Below are 18,356 nucleotides of genomic sequence, written 5' to 3' on the forward strand. Positions count from 1 at the left end.
CTTGATATGATACGGAATTAGTGAAAGCTTCAATCACAAACTTTTATACTTTCACACTCGTACATTACAGTCCGTAAATATTTGGACAGTAGTACAATTTTTGTACTTTTGGCTCTGTACTCCAGTACATTGGATTTGAAATGAAACAATGAGGTTAAAGTGCAGACTGTCAGCTTTAATTTGAGGGTATACAACTATATTGGGTGATCCATGTAGGAATTACATCCATTTTTATAGAAAGTACCCCCATTTTAGGGGACCAAAAGTAATTGGACAGTTGGCTTCTCAGCTGTTAGTGACTAGTCCAGTGTATTCTCATCGAGGATACGTATCGCTATATCCCTTCCTTAGTGCAGGTATGAGAGATTTCAGCATCATTGTCTCCATTCCAGGCTATTGGAGTCTTATTTGTGCTTGTCAACAAGTGTTGTGCCAATGACAGTCAAGAAAGCCATTCTGAGCCTGAGAAATGAGGGGGAAAAAACAGAGACAGAGGCCAAACAATATTATTACCAAAAGAAACTGTTTGGCATATCATTGAGCAGAGAGAGCAGGGGGGTTTAGGATCGCTGCCTTGCTGTGGGATGAAGCTCCATCCAATGAGTTTGGAGGCATTTGATGCAACTTGAGCCGATAAGACGCTTCAGTACACTTCTGCTGCTCTTTCTGCTGCTATCAGAAGTTACATCATCAGTGAAGACATGTGAGCCAGCACCTGTGGTAGCCAAACATCCCCAAACTATAACACCCTCACCATATTTCACAGATGAGGGGGGTTGCTTAGATTCTTGGCCAGTTCCTTTTAGCCTCTACACTTTGCTCTTGCCATCACTCTGATACAAGCCAATCTTGGTCTCATCTGTCCACGCAGCCTTTTCCAGAACTCTGAGGGCTCTTTTAGGTTCAGTTTAGGACAGCCCCAGTGAAATGATTTATCCCACCAGTGCGGTCTTCTTAATGATGTTCCAAAGTTCATTTTAGGAACCGACTGTTTGGCTTATAAGCTTTTTTTTTTTCCCTTGCAGCCTCATAATGGCTTATCTATTGGCAGGAAGTGTACCACAGCCCAAAATACTTAGACTACACGGTATGTGACACAGGTGTTTGCTATGAAACTTTGGGGGGGGGCAAAAGATTGAGAACTGGTACTATAGGAGGAGAGAAGCAAAAATGAAAAAAATTAAAGTTTTATACTCATTTTATTTAGATAAAGCAAAAAAGAAATCAAAGTTGCATCAAGGACTTAAACCCCAAATTAGAAATGGCAAATGTTACAAAAACTGACCCAAACTTTCTCAGTGCACTGAAAGTTAAACACTCAACCAATGTTCTGCTGCGCAATGTCTGTTTTAACTGCTTTGAAGCTTAAAGGCCCATTCATCAATTTTGGTTGCTAATAAAGTGTGAATAATTACTAAGAACAACCAAAAGATGAAGAAACAGTAAGCTATTCCTTATAGAATTATTATAATTTAGCTATTGGCATTTAGCTAAAATAAGTGTTGGACCCACATAACTGTTCGAAGGCTACTGGGGCAATATCAATGAGCATTACATTAGCGAGAGGCGAGATGGACTGAGCACAGAAGAGTCACGCTGTGGATCTGGAAGCTGCAGACCAGGAGGGCGGAACTCAGTCCAGCGTTATCCACACGGCTCCTCTCCCGTTCCCAGTCCGGGTCTCGTGATCGGTACCGAGCCATCTCAGCATCTCCGGAGATACCTCTGCAACACAGACACGTCCATGCATCACATTACTTTACATTAATGGCATTTGGCAGACGCTCTTATCCAGAGCGACGTACAGTTGATTAGACCAAGCAGGAGACAATCCTCCCCTGGAGCAATGCCGGGTTAAGAGCCTTGCTCAAGGGCCCAACGGCTGTGTGGATCTTATTGTGGCTACACTGGGTTTAGAACCACCAACATTGCGGGTCCTAGTCATGTACCTTAACCACTACACTACAGGCCGCCCTGCATCACACGTCATATACATACAGACACTGTACATGCACACAGACATAACACCCATCAGCCACAACATTAAAACAACCTGCCTAATATGGTGTAGGCCCCCCTGGGGTCACCAACACAGCTCTGACCCACGGCCTGGACTCAGCAAGACCTCTGAAGGTGTCCTGTGGGATCTGGCACCAAGATTTTAGCAGCAGATAAGTCCTGTAAGTTGCGAGGTGGGTTCTCCATGGATCGGAATTTTCTTTTATCCAGCACAACCCACAGATGCTCGATAGGATTGAGATCTGGGGAACTTGGAGGCCAAGTCAACACCTTGAACTCTTTGTCATGTTCCTCAAACCATTCCTGCACAATGTGTGCAGTGTGGCAGGGCGCGTTATCCTGCTGGAAGAGGCCAGCAGGGAACACCGCTGCCATGAAGGGGTGCACTTGGTCTGCAACAATGTTTAGGCAGGTGGTATGTGTAAAATTATCATCCACATGAGTCTCAGGACCCAGGGTCCCCCAGACACCACGCTGCCTGGACGGGTCTGCCACACCCAGCACGCTGCGGTGCGCTGTGTGTTCTGACACCTGCCATCAGCCGACATTAACTTATTCAGCAGTGTGTGCTACAGCAGCTCTTCTGTGGGATCAGACCAGACGGGCTGGCCTTCGCTCCCCAGATACATCAATGAGCCTCGGGTGCCCATGACCCTGTAGCCAGTTCACCGGTTGTCCTTCCTTGGACCACTTGTGGTACTAACCACTGCAGACCGGGAACACCCCACAAGACCTGCCGTTTTGGAGATGCTCCGACCCAATCGCCTAGCCATCACAATTTGGCCCTTGTCAAAGACACTCAAATCCTCGGACGCTTGCCCATTTTTCCTGCTTCCAACACATCAACTTCAAGAACTGTCTGTTAACTTACTGCCCAATATATCCCACCCCTTGACAGGTGCCATTGTACTGAGACGATCAATGTTATTCACTACACCTGTCAGTGGTTTTAATGTTGTGGTAATAAACGCAGACGTCCAGAAAGATAATCACTCCGGGCCTTTGAGTATGCTCAGAGTTCAACAGGGCTTGTGGAGTAATTGCTGAGGAATTACTGAGGAATTACGGGGGAGGCTGTAAACTTTATAATCATATTCCCTGGAACAGCAAAGCACACTGGCACACAGCTTAAGTGGGAGCAATTGTGTACAATACTCATAAAGGCTAAATGTGCCTGCCTTCTGATGAAATACATGCTATTATTTTGAACCTTTTAATTGCAACATGATTTAGACTTGGGAACTAGCGATCAGAGAAATCAGAGAATCATGTTAACATGAGAGTCTGAGATAATGAACTTCTCATAAGACTTGTGTATTTGCAGTGGGACTGTGTCTGGTGGCAGACAAGCAGCTGTGGGTGACCTGAGATAACCTCCACTCCTCTCCTGAAACTGGGGCAGCCGTGCGCTAGGCCTGCTAACAGCTCTCTGAGCTGATGGGATGTGTTACTGTGGGGCAGCCGTGCGCTAGGCCTGCTAACAGCTCTCTGAGCTGATGGGGTGTGTTACTGTGGGGCAGCCGTGCGCTAGGCCTGCTAACAGCTCTCTGAGCTGATGGGGTGTGTTACTGTGGGGCAGCCGTGCGCTAGGCCTGCTAACAGCTCTCTGAGCTGATGGGGTGTGTTACTGTGGGGCAGCCGTGCGCTAGGCCTGCTAACAGCTCTCTGAGCTGATGGGGTGTGTTACTGTGGGGCAGCCGTGCGCTAGGCCTGCTAACAGCTCTCTGACATGCCTGCCATTGGACAGGGAATTTACACACAAACTTCACTGATAATGGGCAACACCCTGAGCGATGAACAATGACCGCCTCACCTGTGTGATGAGCCTCACCTGTGTGATGAGTGTCTCACCTGTGTGATGGGCCTCACCTGTGTGATGAGCCTCACCTGTGTGATGAGTGTCTCACCTGTGTGATGGGCCTCACCTGTGTGATGGGCCTCACCTGTGTGATGAGCCTCTCACCTGTGTGATGAGCCTCTCACCTGTGTGATGAGAGGCTCACCTGTGTGATGAGAGGCTCACCTGTGTGATGGGCCTCACCTGTGTGATGAGCCTCTCACCTGTGTGATGAGCCTCTCACCTGTGTGATGAGAGGCTCACCTGTGTGATGAGAGGCTCACCTGTGTGATGGGCCTCACCTGTGTGATGAGCGTCTCACCTGTGTGATGGGCCTCACCTGTGTGATGAGCCTCTCACCTGTGTGATGAGCCTCTCACCTGTGTGATGAGAGGCTCACCTGTGTGATGAGAGGCTCACCTGTGTGATGGGCCTCACCTGTGTGATGAGCCTCTCACCTGTGTGATGAGCCTCTCACCTGTGTGATGAGAGGCTCACCTGTGTGATGGGCCTCACCTGTGTGATGAGCCTCACCTGTGTGATGAGTGTCTCACCTGTGTGATGGGCCTCACCTGTGTGATGAGCCTCACCTGTGTGATGAGTGTCTCACCTGTGTGATGGGCCTCACCTGTGTGATGAGCCTCACCTGTGTGATGAGTGTCTCACCTGTGTGATGAGTGTCTCACCTGTGTGATGGGCCTCACCTGTGTGATGAGTGTCTCACCTGTGTGATGAGTGTCTCACCTGTGTGATGGGCCTCACCTGTGTGATGAGCCTCACCTGTGTGATGAGCGTCTCACCTGTGTGATGGGCCTCACCTGTGTGATGAGCCTCACCTGTGTGATGGGCCTCACCTGTGTGATGAGTGTCTCACCTGTGTGATGAGGCTCACCTGTGTGATGGGCCTCACCTGTGTGATGAGCCTCTCACCTGTGTGATGAGTGTCTCACCTGTGTGATGAGCGTCTCACCTGTGTGATGGGCCTCACCTGTGTGATGAGAGGCTCACCTGTGTGATAAGCCTCACCTGTGTGATGGCCGCGGCCAGCAGGGCGACGGTGGACAGCAGGGCGAGGCGGTGCAGACGTGTCACACTGACGCGGCTGAGGAACAGGAAGTGGGCGCGGCGCAGCTTGTTCTGCGTGTGCGGCGGGTAGCGCACGCCGTTGGCCCACTCCAGCGCCAGCGGCTTCAGCAGGCAGGCCCGCAGGTGGCTGAGCTGGTCGAAGGAGTGCTTCCCATGGTAACATCCTGTCCCGCTGTTACCTGCAGAGGGGCGGGGGGATTGTCATTTATTTAAACCTTTATTTGACCAGGTTAGTCCCGTTGAGATTCAAAACTCTCTTTTCCAAGGGCGACCTGGCCAAGAAGGCAGCAGCAACCCAGTTACAGACAATATAAAAACATAACTAAAACACAAAATCATATAACCAAAAAAGGTATCAGAGAGCATGATAGAGAGGGGAAGAGAGAGCAAAAGAAAATCAAAACACCTTAAACAAACTAACGACAGTTACCAATGTCATACCACCGTCATTCCCAGGTGCGCCCGTATAATATTTAACAGACTTTAATGATTTTATGCCAGTCACAAACCTAACCGCTCATCTCCTGTCTCTGTCTTTGCCCCCACAACACACAAACTGGTGAATGAGTCAATTCAATTTATTTAGTTTGAAATAGTTTGATGATGACTGGATGTCCTGAAATCACCTTGAGATCATTAGTACTACTGGACAGGCCAGGGTGGAATACAGATGAGCTGAATAGAGGCTAACAGGCTAACAACACCTGGACTGAGGCTCTGTCCAAGGCACCACCTTCACAGGGAAATGCATTCATTTCTTTGTCTCCTGCAGCACTAGGATCACAGCGTACATTGAGGGTCTAGGTAGGGTCAACAGACAGTATGTTTCTGTTCCATCTGGGTACAGTAAATTGGTATTCCTTTTGCTTCTGTATCGGTAGCAGTCTTTTTCTGGTGTAACGCTTGAGAACCGAAGTAGAGTCTGCTTTGTGATGTAGATTTTCTTACTTGTAATAGCGCTGTATCCACAGAGACACGGCCGGGTTTAAATGACGTTTCGGTCCTTAATTTCATTAAGTCTCCCTTACAGAACGCACTCAAACAAAGAGCCATTGTGCCCCACTCCCTCCCATGCTACGCTCATTCGCCAAAGTGCAGAATGAATCCCTACCCACTCCTCCGAAGGGCAGGTCACTGATGCTGTAGTGCACAAGGCAGTCGTTGGCCACCATCCCCCCACTGGAGGTCTCTGTGACGAAGCGCTTGATCAACTGCAGACAGAGAGGGACAGACAGAATTACTTTGCAAATTATGGGTGCAGCAAGGACAGTCGAGGATTCAAACACCCTTTTATTCAGCGGAGTTAGACTCCATCACACACACAAGGAGAAGGCCACTGCATTACATTACATTACAGGTATTTATCTCACTCACACACACTCACCTTGTTGCTGGAGGAGAAGACGTACAGGGCCAGGGGCCACACACACACACACACCTTGTTGCTGGAGAAGACGTACAGGGCCAGGGGCTTCACACACACACATACCTTGTTGCTGGAGGAGAAGACGTACAGGGCCAGGGGCTTCACACACACACACACACACACACCTTGTTGCTGGAGGAGAAGACGTACAGGGCCAGGGGCTACACACACACACACACACACACACACACACACACACACACACACACACACACACACACACACACACACACACACACACACACACACACACACACACACACACACACACACACACACACACACACACACACACACACACACCTTGTTGCTGGAGGAGAAGACGTACAGGGCCAGGGGCTTCTCTCTCTCGTTGATGAAGCGGATCGCCTCCTCCACCCCGCTGACCGTTACTATGGGCAACAGGGGGCCGAAGATCTCCTCCTGCATCACCTTAGAGTCAGCCGCCACCTCCGTCAGGACGGTGGGGGCTGGCGGAACAAGGGTGGGGTGTTACAGACCTGAAGGGAGTGCTTTTTCTTTCTTTATTGAAAATGGGTTCCACCAGTGCCACTCTGTTTTTGTTATATGGTGAAGAACCATGTTAAATAGGTTTGACAAGGCTCCAGGCGAGGGCGTGGCTACATACCGATGTAGAGCTGCGATTCGTCGCTTTCCCCCCCGAGAGCGACGGTGGAGCCCTGCATCAGGCCCGTCAGCCTGCTGAAGTGGCGCAGGTTGATGATGCGTCCGTAGTCTGGGAAGGCCTTGGGGTCGTCCGTGTAGAACTCCTGATGAAAACAAACACAGCCTGAGCCTCTAGATCTGAGAGCACATAACTGCACCTTCTCCTGGTGATGCTCATGGGAGCAGATCACCAGGGTAACGGAGCTCTGACCTGCACACTCTTCCTGATCTCCTCCACCACCGTGGCCTGGATGCTGGGCTCACACAGGATGTAGTCGGGGGCGATGCAGGTCTGACCGCAGTTTGTAAACTTCCCCCAGGCGATCCTCCTGGAAGGGTGAGTGGTGAGAGAGAGGCTGACACATGCCCCCCTGCCATTAATACCCCCTACCCTACCCTACCCTACGACACCAGCATCCTTACTTGCACCCGATTGTGAGGTCACCATCCTTACCTGCAAGCGATTGTGAGGTCACAGACCATACCTGCAGGCGATTGTGACATCAGCATCCTTACCTGCAGGCGATTGTGAGGTCACAGTCCTTGTGTATGTAGCAGGGGCTCTTCCCTCCCAGCTCCAGGGTAACTGGGGTCAGGTGTCTGGCAGCAGCCTCCATCACCAGCCGCCCCACACTGCTGCCCCCCGTGTAGAAGATGTGGTCAAAGCGCTGCCTCAGCAGCTCCTGGGTCTCTGGAACACCCCCCGTAACCACGGGATACATCTCCTGCACAGCCACAGTCCCATAATGTAGGTACATGCAATGACATCACACAGTCACATCATATACAGTTACATCAGACAGGCCTGCAGTGACATCACATGCAGTGACATCATATACAGTTACATCAGACAGGTCTGCAGTGACATCACACACAGTGACATCATATACAGTTACATCATATACATGCAATGACATCACACTCAATGACACATGCAAACCTAGCAACATCACATACACGTCATATCATATACAGTCCACTCAAAAAGTATTGGAACAGCAAGGTCAATTTGTCTTGACTATACTTTACAACTTTACTATACACTGAAGGCAATTAAGTTTGAGGTCATAAGATGTGCATGAGATGACAGATCCAAATTTCAGCCTTTATTTCCTGTATTTTTTATCTATATTTGTTAAACAACTTAGACCATCACCTTTTGTAAGAGACCACTCAATTTATAGGCGAGTAAAAGTATTGGAACAGGTGACTGACAGGCGTTTCTTGTTGCCCAGATATGTACTGTTAGATTGATTGGTTAAACAAGAAATAGTTCTGAATTTCTACTCTTGGTTTTAGCCTTGGGTTTTGCCTGTTAAGACTGCATTTGTGTTAGAAAAGATAAACTGACAGAAAGACCAGAGAGCTGTCTTTGGGAGAAGCTTAGGCATTGCACAGGCATTTGGAATCTCCACAGGGCAGTCAGTGACATCACACACAATCTCCACAGGGCAGGGGTGAAGGTATCTCAATCAACCATTCAAAGAAGACTTGGAGAGCAGCAATATAGAGGCAATACCACAAGATGCAAACCAGTCATCAGTAGTAAGAACCGGAAAGCAAGATTAGAATTTACAAGGAAGTACAGAGATGAGCCATAAAAGTTCTGGAACAAGGTTTTATGGACTGATGAGACCAAGATTAACCTCTACTGAAGTGATGGAAAGGCCAAAGTGTGGAGAAAGAAGGGATCAGCTCATGATCCAAAACATACAAGCTTATCTGTGAAGCACGGTGGAGGAAGTGTCAGGGCTTGGGTTTGCATGGCTGCTTCTGGAGTGGGCTCACTAATCTTTATTGATGATGTAACTCATGATGGTAGCAGCAGGATGAATTCAGAAGTCTACAAAAACATTGTTTGCCAACTTATGGCAGAAATGCATCCAAACTAATTGGGAGGAACTGAATCATGCAGCAACACAATGACCCAAACCATACAGTTAATACAACAAAGGACTTTGTTGGGGAGAAAAAGTGGAAGGTTTTAGACTGGATAAGTCAATAACCAATTGAGCATGCATTTCACCTCCTGAAGAGGAGACTGAAGGGAACCCCAACAAAAGAAGAATGTAGCAGTTTGGTGATATCAATGGGTTGCAGGCTTGATACAATTATTGCAAGCAAGGGATATGCTGTCACACCTAACAATTGGGTGGTCTGATACCAAAGGTGTTATGTTCTAAGCAGTTTTACACATCTAGGTGTAAATACCAGGAAATAAAAGCTGAAATTCTGAACTCTTGTTCTCGTGTTCATCTTAACCCCAAATTTTGGGGGTTGGGATATGAGTTATTGAGGGTAGCCCTGTGTGCCTTACGCATATTATTCAGTAGGTTGCAGAGCTTTTTGCCATTCTCATCAAACCAGTTTTGGTCAGACTGGGCTGCAGAATCAGTCAGGGAGATGCTTAGAGAGGTCTAGTTCTCATTCATCCCACATTCTGCATAGATCAGCTCAGTTGTCTAGTAAAGGAAGTTGTTTCGGGTGTGGTTGTTGGAGGGTTGAGTGTGGTTGTTGGAGAGTTGGGTGTGGTTGTTGGAGAGTTGGGTGTGATTGTTGGAGGGTTGGGTGTGGTTGTTGGAGAGTCGGGTGTGGTTGTTGGGCAGGAGAAGATACCTGCCCAGAGATGGTTCTTAAAGGAGCACGGGGCGTGCTTCTCCCAATGCCACTAACTTGGTTGTAGAGGAAATGGTTCTGATGACAGGGGGGGACCCTAGATGATCCTCAACTCCTCACAATGGCAGGTGAGTTTTTCGGAAAACCGCCTCAGAGCAAGCCACCACAGCTTGCATTTTACCTGAGCCTTCTGTCCTCCCAGACTCACCTAAAAGGCAGCAGCTGCTAGGTGCCAGGGCTGTCTGTGGGGGTGACCCAGCACACCATTCATCTGGGGCCCACTGCTACTCTGAGATCCCCAGCCAAGTTATCCTGGGGCCGCAAAGGCACCCAGTGACAGTGTCTGGCCACGAGGAGGCCTTGCTGGAGTCTTGATGAAATAGAGACTGTGTACGCACACACACACATGCACGCACGGACACACACACACACACAGATACCTGGTCCAGGTATAGAGGAAGTAGGTCCCGCATGACGTTGGCAGAGTGGCCACTGACCTCTGAGGGCTTCACTACAGCTGCGTTCCCTGAGAGACAGAAGGGTGTCAGAGACGGTGGGGGTGTCTGTGGGACAGCAGGTGTGTCTGAAACCCTACGCACCAGCAGCGATGGCTCCAATCAGGGGCTGTAAGGTGACGGCCCAGGGGTAGTTCCAGGCTCCGATGATGAGCACCACGCCCAGCGGCTGCGGCTGGATGAACACCTGGTCAGAGATGGTGAGCAGGGTCTTCTCCACGGGCCGAGGCTTAGCCCACTCTGCCAGCCTGTCCACCGCCAGCGAGATCTCCCCCTCCAGACCCATCACCTCATACAGCAGGGAGGCCTGTTCACTCTGTGCGCACACATACACATACACACACACACACACACACATAAATACATGCATACACACATACATATACATACATATGCACACACATAACACGTACACACACACACACATAAATACATGCATACATACGTATACATACATATGCACACACATAAAACGTACACATACACACACATATACACACACACACACATAAATACATGCATACACACATACATACACATACATACGCACACACATAACACGTACACACACACATAAGGTTGATCAGTGTGTGACAGTAAGCACTGTGAAGAGCTCCATACCTGGAACAAACGAGAGATACCAGCTCCTCTGCATACTGCTTTCAGTTGGTCAGTAAGAGCAGAGATCAGTTAGCTGACGGTTTCAGTGGTCAGTAACCTTGTTGGTCAGTAAGAGCAGAGATCAGTTAGCTGACGGTTTCAGTGGTCAGTAACCTTGTTGGTCAGTATGAGCAGAGATCAGTTAGCTGACGGTTTCAGTGGTCAGTAACCTTGTTGGTCAGTAAGAGCAGAGTTCAGTTAGCTGACGGTTTCAGTGGTCAGTAACCTTGTTGGTCAGTAAGAGCAGAGATCAGTTAGCTGACGGTTTCAGTGGTCAGTAACCTTGTTGGTCAGTAAGAGCAGAGATCAGTTAGCTGATGGTTTCAGTGGTCAGTAACCTTGTTGGTCAGTAAGAGCAGAGATCAGTTAGCTGACGGTTTCAGTGGTCAGTAACCTTGTTGGTCAGTAAGAGCAGAGATCAGTTAGCTGAGGGTTTCAGTGGTCAGTAACCTTGTTGGTCAGTAAGAGCAGAGATCAGTTAGCTGAGGGTTTTAGTGGTCAGTAACCTTGTTGGTCAGTAAGAGTAGAAATCAGTTAGCTGAGGGTTTTAGTGGTCAGTAACCTTGTTGATCAGTAAGTGTAGTAAGTTCAGGGTTTCAGTGGTCAGTAACCTTGTTGGTCTGTAAGAGCAGAGATCAGTTAGCTGAGGGTTTCAGTGGTCAGAAACCTTGTTGATCAGTAAGTGTAGCAAGCAGAGGGTTTTAGTGTCAGTAACCTTGTTGGTCAGTAAGTGTAGAGATCGGTATCAGGGTTTGAGTGTCAGTAACCTTGTCCAGGTCTTGTTTCAGGGCAGTGGTGATATCAGTCTGTCGTTCGCGTATGAAACGCAGAAGGGATTTCAGCTGTTGGACCCTGAACTCCAGAGGTCTGGACCTGCCGCTGTGGAAGGCCTCCCTCGCGCGATGCACCACCTCGTCCATCGAAAGCTCTTAGAGAGAGACACACCATGAATATAACATGGCCAATAAAAATAACACACCGTAAAGACTGATGATGGGCAATGCCCTGCTGCTTCCTGTTGGGTTAATAAAACAGGAGTAGATCAGCTTGGTTATAAACATGGATTGAGCTCGTATATCAGACCCTTGGGTCAAAAACAGAGCTGTGTAAAGCAAGCTAACGACAACGTTTGGAAAGATCTGCACTTAATGTTTTAGAATAAGTGTAGAAGTTAAATTGCCTTCATGAATTAACTAAATCACATTGTACTTCAAAGGCAGTCTTTTATACTTAAATGGACACGTAGAGAGGAACAACATTACATTTATGGCATTTGGCAGATGCTCTTATCCAGAGCGACTTACAGTTGATTAGACTACACAGGAGACAATCCTCCCCTGGAGCAATGCAGGGTTAAGGGCCCAATGGATCTACACTGGGGATCGAACCACTGACCTTGCGGGTCCCAGACATGTACCTTAGCCACTATGCTACAGGTCAACCAACACAAATCAGTGTCTGAATTTTTTAGGTATGTCATGAATGAATGTATGGTGGACTTATGAGTCCAAACAATCTTAATACTGTATATGAATGTTTACATGTATTGAAGCAATTAAGTGAAACCATGACCTTGAAAGGTAGCCCAAAAGCAAGCTAGCTATCCAACAATAACAGCCTGGTACTCGTGTAGGAAAATGTAACAGGAGAATTTAATTCACTGTCAATCTGGCAAGGCAACTTCTTGAATACATGTCAAACACACAAATGTGCAAATAAAATCACCATGTAGACTGGGGTGGTGTCACATAAAATTATTTCACCTAAATATTTTCTTGACCGACAAGGCATTACTTATTACACAAATATGACTCATTTCGTTTCTGAGTTAAATATCTCACATACACTGAAGGCTGAATTCCTATTCAAACCAAAATACTACTTCCTCCGCACAATGTTATAGTTTCTGAAGACAGAAAAATTCAGTGGCTAGAGCTGCACCAATATCAGTGGTTCAGCTCAGGGCTTTGGATTGGCAGCCCCCTGCCATACAGGGTGTTCATGTTTGACTGAAAGCCCCTTCACTGTCGGCAGCTGAATCCGTGCCTAGAGCGCCAACCAGTGACGAATGCTACGTTAAATTAACACAGCTTTTAGTCATTCGGCAGAAATTTCAGGGAGCGATATTAACCAAATCTACGGAATTTGGGATTATTATTTTTTGTCTTCGAGTTTGCACTTCAGAGCCACCATGGCTACCTCTCAAACTCAAAGATAAAAGGACGTGCAAAACACAAAAATTAAATGAAACAAAATCACAAACATTATGCTTACAGACACGAACGCCTCTGAAGTGCAAGCAGGCTAGCTATGACATAGAAACACTGCGTTAGAAGCATAGTTCTACTAACTTATTTTAGCTAGCTAGAAATGTAGCTACCACGTTATTTTTGCATTTTTATTTACCTGATATTACGTTCCAAAATCCCTGCCCCTTCTTTTTGCACGTGAATGTCGGGTTGTTCCCAGACTAGCTACCCCAAAACAGTTTACGTCGTATTTTAAAAAAAAGTATCTAATGAAGCCAGGTGGAGCTGATAGTCCTGTGAACAACCGCAACAAGGAAGTGCCTTCCCGTAACAATCGAAGCCGGACATTTCATAACAAAAGTTTAAATTCACGATTCCCCATTGGTTTGTCGCAGGGGTAGGCAGACTTGGTCCTGGACGTGCCAGTGACATCTCTTGTTTTTATTCCATCTGTTCACAGGAATTTTAAGTCTGAGCCTGAATATTCTAAAATTTCCAGTCCAAAATCGGCTCAAAATCCGCCACAAATTACTTAAAACTAGCCCTAATATAATGTTCCATTTAGGTGTTTTAAACGAATAAAGAGTTAATATTTGAACAATAATTCACCCTCCTTTTTATGTTTTTGTTCGTTTTAACAGCAAAATGTACAGTAGGCTTTTAAGGCAAGTTTTTTTTTTTTTTCATCTCATTTCAGTGTTTTCTCTCCCCAGCATGTTTTCCTGGAATGACCACACACAGAGACACCATTACAACAATTAAAACAATTCTTAATTTTCCCTCTTTTTTCCCCCTATTTTGACGGCAAAATGTAGGCGTTCAAGTATTTTGAAATGTTTTGAATGTTGTTACTTGAAAATAAACTGCACTGCACTAACACCATTACAACTACTAAGACAATTGATATTTCCCCTGCTATTTTTCGTTTTAACAGCAATGTATAAGATATTTTGAAATGTAAATGGTTGGAATTTATATAACACCTTTATCACACCCCAACGGCAATTGGCTACCATGCAAGGCACCAACCAGCTCGTCATTTAGACGTTCTGCTCAGGGACTCTTCGACACACCCAGGGCGGAATCGAACCACCCAGGGCGGAATCCGACTTCCAGATGACTGCTCTTACCGCCTGAACCAGTATCACCCAATATCGCATGTGAATGTTGAGCTGTCCCTCATATCGCTCAGGCTAGCCAAGTTAGGTTCCGTGATATTTGTGGCTGGAGATTCAAGCCACACACGTCCAGTGACGTCTAGTTTTGCCCCATATTTAGGAAACTGCTACACTGACGGTGATTTTAAAAATGCACATAATTTAAGCATTTAATCCAAATAAGATCAACTGAAAAAAGTGCTCCTTTAATTCATTTTCATATTCTGATTTTCTTCGCAAACACTGAAGGGAAACCGAACCGAACCGAGTTCTGTTGTAGGCTACAAACGTGAATGACAAAAAAAAAGAAAAACGTATCTAGATGCATGAGTTTGGGCATTTAAGTAACCGATAGGCAGCCATCTTGTTCAAAGGTTCGTTGCATCAATCAACGGTCGCAGTATTCAACTCCGTGTAACTTGCAATACATTACAGCTGACACTAGAGGGCAGCAAACAACAGACTGATGGATGCATGGAACCCAAACATTAAAGGTACAATAGGTAAGATTTTTGTGTTAAAACGTTGTAAACCCCTTCCTATCATTGAAAAGGGCTCACTGACATGTTGACTCACCCTCTGTCTGTGTTTATAGTAATTACATTCGGAAAGGCAACATGAACATAGTAGCGACTGCACAAGCGTTGTGCCTCAGGTGGATATTTGTAAATTCGGGAAGCTAACCAGTAATAGCTCATTTGCTTGTTACTGATAGTTAACTGGTATTGTTTTCTAACTAGAGAAGCAATAGTAGCCTATACAGAGTTTCAGTAATTGCTTGTCTGGAGTGCAATTTGGGCAGCTACACGTTCCTTTTATCTCTTTACGTGTTCAATCATCCGTGTTTAGCTAAACCTTTACTTCTCTTGGAAAGGTTGCATCGTTTGTGGTATACTATCATATCTTAGTTATATAGCCAACTAAGCTAGTTACATAGCCAAATATAGTTGGTTAGCTAAAGTGAAAACTTCAAAAAGATAAGAAATATAAATACTGTTATATAGCACACCAAGTCAAGATTTCATCAAGTCACCAGTTTAGCAAACATTTTCCTCCTAGAACACTACAAAAAGACGGCAGGCTCTGTTGCGTTTGTGGCTGTCAGCTTTCCAAAACAGTGCACGAGAGCACTGAACTGTATAATAACGCTTTATATTACACGTTATAGTCATAGACTGTAGGAAGCATAAAGTGTTGTGGTTTGAGGTTTGTTGTTGCAATTCTTCTCTTGACCATCCAAAATGACCAATTGTACCTTTATGGGGTCTCAAATCACGACATAATACTTGGTGATTAACCTAATGTAAGTTTCCACTGAAATTGGGTCTGTTCCCTCATGCTATATGGCTTTTGGGAGCAGAGTTCGGTCTGTGGCAAGCTAATGGCACTGACTGACGAATCATGGTTGTGAATAAATAGTATATTTCAGCATATTAAACTTTTGCAAATGTCCAATTAGCTATGTCCAATAATCGTTACTAAGACTAGCACAAAATACAAACTTAAAAGGTCCCATCTTAGGCATTTCCCGTGTTTTATTTTAGAACCTGTTGTTATACTTTCACATTTATATAGTACCTTCAACTCCTTTATAATCCACACAGCAAGGGAAATGTTTTCCACAATATGGGACCTTTAAAGCCTTCTTTTACATGATAAAAATGCTTCTTAAAAGACAAATACTGTGGACATGCATATGCAAAATACAAGCAAACCAGGGGAGGCGTACACAACAAAGGAAATTTCCTAAAATGTGTTGTTCCAATTATTTTTTTTTTAATAACCAAAGGCTGCATTTCCAGAGTTCCAGAGTGTGCAGTCGTCCTTAGTGAAACACGTATCAGTTAAACATTTACATTTTCCTCAAAAAAAACCAAACAGAAATAAAAGGGGCCTGTGGAAATTCGGGGGGTCGGGAGATGTGCGCATTCACTCTGAGAAAGAGAGGCAATAAAGCAGGGTCCATACATCCTACAGCTCTACGGCTATAAAGTGTGCTTAGTACCGAGGGTATCAGGGTCACCTTCAGTATGGGGGGGGGGGGAGAACCTCTGCTCGAGCACACACAAGGCATGAGTTAGGGTGGAGTGCTCAAGAGATGGGGAGAGAGGGAAAGAGAGGGATAGAGTGACTGAGATGGGGAGAGAGGGAGTGAGAGAAAGAGAGGGACAGAGTGAGAGAGAGATGGGGGAGAGAGAGCGATTCAGACAGCCTTCAGCTGAATCTGCTCCATTCAGACTGGTTAGGGAACTGGCCCATCACACACATTGTTGGTGCAGTCACACTGGCACTGCTGGGAGCACAGCAACCTCCTGGGCCAAGGGGGAGGAGCCTGCATTAGACCAGCAAATGGCCGTTTTGTATTGGGTAAGAAGCATACGGGTTTCATTTCATTGGTCAAAGTTTCAGGTGCACAGTTAATGATAACGGGGGAAGCGTTTCTGACGCAGGGTTGTGCAGAGTGCGGGCTGACAGTGTGGCAGTAACAGACAGTAACTAACACAGCGGTCCATGTTCACAGAGCCCCTCAGGGTCAGAGCGCTGATCTGGGATCAGGGCTGGGTGCAGACCGGGCCCGTATTCACAGAGCCCCTCAGGGTAAGAGCGCTGATCTGGAAAGAAAGAGTCAGTGCTTTGTGAAAACGGGCCGATCTCTGCACAGGCAGAGCTTCTGCTGACATCACTTCCTGTCTCCCGTCTCACACATTCAGTCAGAAAAAGGTCAAATAAAAAGTCACATGCACGACATATAAATATTTACAATTTTCAAACATCAACTTTCCTTGAAAATTAGCTACAGTACTAATAAACATTTAAAAAAAACGTTTATGTTTTCTAAGAAAATGAAACTTCGGTAGACTACTCAAGTAATTTCCCCACTTCTGATTCAACTCGGGGGCAGAAGGCTCTGACAATCGGGTCAGAACTGTTGCCATGGTAACAGGAGTGTGACGTGCTCCCGTCGCCATGGTGACGGGGCCTGTGACGCATGCTGACGGGGGCTGTGATGCACTCCTGTCGCCGTGGCGATGTGCCCCGCCTCCTGCAGTCTCTCTGACTGCAGTTTCAGGAAGACGGTGCCGGGAGATCACATGTCACGAATCGCCCAATCCACGGGCTCCATCCTGTCCTAGCAGCCCCTGTGGTGTGGAAGTCCTACAGTAATGAGGGAGAGCCCAGCCGGGCTGAGCCGGGCCAGACTGGGCTCAGAGAGACCGGGGCTCCAACGAGTCTCTCAGTGGGAGGAGCCTCTCAGTGGGAGGAGTCCAGTGGGCGGGGTTTCTCAGTGTAACCTGTCAGCCTTCACTTGACTACCAAACTTAAATCTGCTTTTATCATCCACTCTCCGTAAAGTGCTTCTGCAAAAAAATACAACTAATTACACATCTACCGGCTCTTTACACTGCTCCGTGTGTGTGTTTTTGCGCATGTATGCATGTAAAAATTCCTGTGTGAGTGTGTTTGTGTGTGTGTTCGCATGTGCATGTTCATGTGTGCCACCACCTTTCTCACTACTGAATGTTCAAAAGGCAGGATTATCTCATCTGGAAATATGTTTTCCCTAACCAATAAATATCTGCAACAGTAAGAATATAATAATAATAATAATAATTATAATAATAATAATAAAATGTTTGCTGTACTGTGATTTGCTCTGAAGAACTGAACTCTTAGGTAAAGTTCCAGTTCAGTTTCAAGTGGTCTGTGATCTCATTTTGATTTCCTGTTTTGTCATTTTGCCAGGCCTTTTCTTCTTCATTATCATCATCATCACCACCACCTCCATCTTCTTCATCATCATCATCTTTGGTTGTGAATATGTGCGTCTCCCAGCATGCAACAGTTTTTCTCAACAGAACAAGAAGGAAAAGTGCATCAGCTGCTACGAGACAGAGGGGGGGCGTGTCCTGTCAGTCAGGTGCTCAGATGTCGGTCAGGTGATTGGCTTCTGTGGTCAGGTGGTCCCTTGTGGGCGGGGCCTACTCGTACAGCGTAACGGTGCAGTAACAGAGTGCAGAGATCCGTCGCTCTACGCTGGCTTTATCTGCACAACAGACACGAGAGAGACGGGGGTCAGGACAGACCAGACACTGAGCACACACTCAAACACTGAGCGCACAGACC

At 46.5% G+C, this 18,356-nt stretch overlaps 2 protein-coding genes across 3 annotated transcripts in view; both read right to left on the reverse strand.

Annotated features, from left to right (window-relative positions):
• Positions 1 to 1,180: 1,180 nt before the first annotated feature.
• On the reverse strand, positions 1,181 to 13,403 carry LOC133108646 (aldehyde dehydrogenase family 3 member A2-like). Its single transcript, XM_061218272.1, has 11 exons — positions 13,232 to 13,403; positions 11,593 to 11,753; positions 10,250 to 10,481; positions 10,091 to 10,176; positions 7,551 to 7,759; positions 7,246 to 7,363; positions 6,997 to 7,138; positions 6,672 to 6,838; positions 6,054 to 6,153; positions 4,883 to 5,121; positions 1,181 to 1,725 (listed from the first exon to the last, which is right to left on the reverse strand). Exons 2-11 carry the CDS (start codon positions 11,743 to 11,745, stop codon positions 1,705 to 1,707), a joined length of 1,467 nt encoding a protein of 488 aa, XP_061074256.1. The 5' UTR covers positions 11,746 to 11,753; positions 13,232 to 13,403; the 3' UTR covers positions 1,181 to 1,704.
• Positions 13,404 to 15,987: 2,584 nt separating this feature from the next.
• Positions 15,988 to 18,356, reverse strand: part of ulk2 (unc-51 like autophagy activating kinase 2) — a 38,049-nt gene continuing 35,680 nt past the window's right edge. Inside the window, exons 27-28 of one of the 2 annotated variants that reach the window (XR_009704620.1) lie at positions 17,112 to 18,276; positions 15,988 to 16,843 (exon numbers count right to left, since the gene is read on the reverse strand). Coding sequence is in view for 1 of the 2 variants with exons in the window: in XM_061216911.1 (XP_061072895.1) it covers positions 18,212 to 18,276 (65 nt within the window). In the remaining variant the exon portion in view is untranslated. Of the gene's footprint in view, positions 18,277 to 18,356 lie in introns of both variants that reach the window. The other variant, XM_061216911.1, reaches the window with a different exon arrangement.

The sequence above is a fragment of the Conger conger genome, chromosome 13, assembly GCF_963514075.1.
Source record: "Conger conger chromosome 13, fConCon1.1, whole genome shotgun sequence".
NCBI lineage: Eukaryota > Metazoa > Chordata > Actinopteri > Anguilliformes > Congridae > Conger > Conger conger.

Coding starts and splice junctions, on each gene's coding strand:
- LOC133108646 (XM_061218272.1), bottom strand. CDS start 11,745: ATGGACGAGGTGGTGCATCGCGCGAGGGAGGCCTTCCACAGCGGCAGG. Junction 7,139..7,245: donor AGATCAGGAAGAGTGTGCAG/GTCAGAGCTCCG, acceptor TGTTTTCATCAG/GAGTTCTACACGGACGACCC. Junction 6,154..6,671: donor TCTTCTCCTCCAGCAACAAG/GTGTGTGTGTGT, acceptor CTCTGTCTGCAG/TTGATCAAGCGCTTCGTCAC.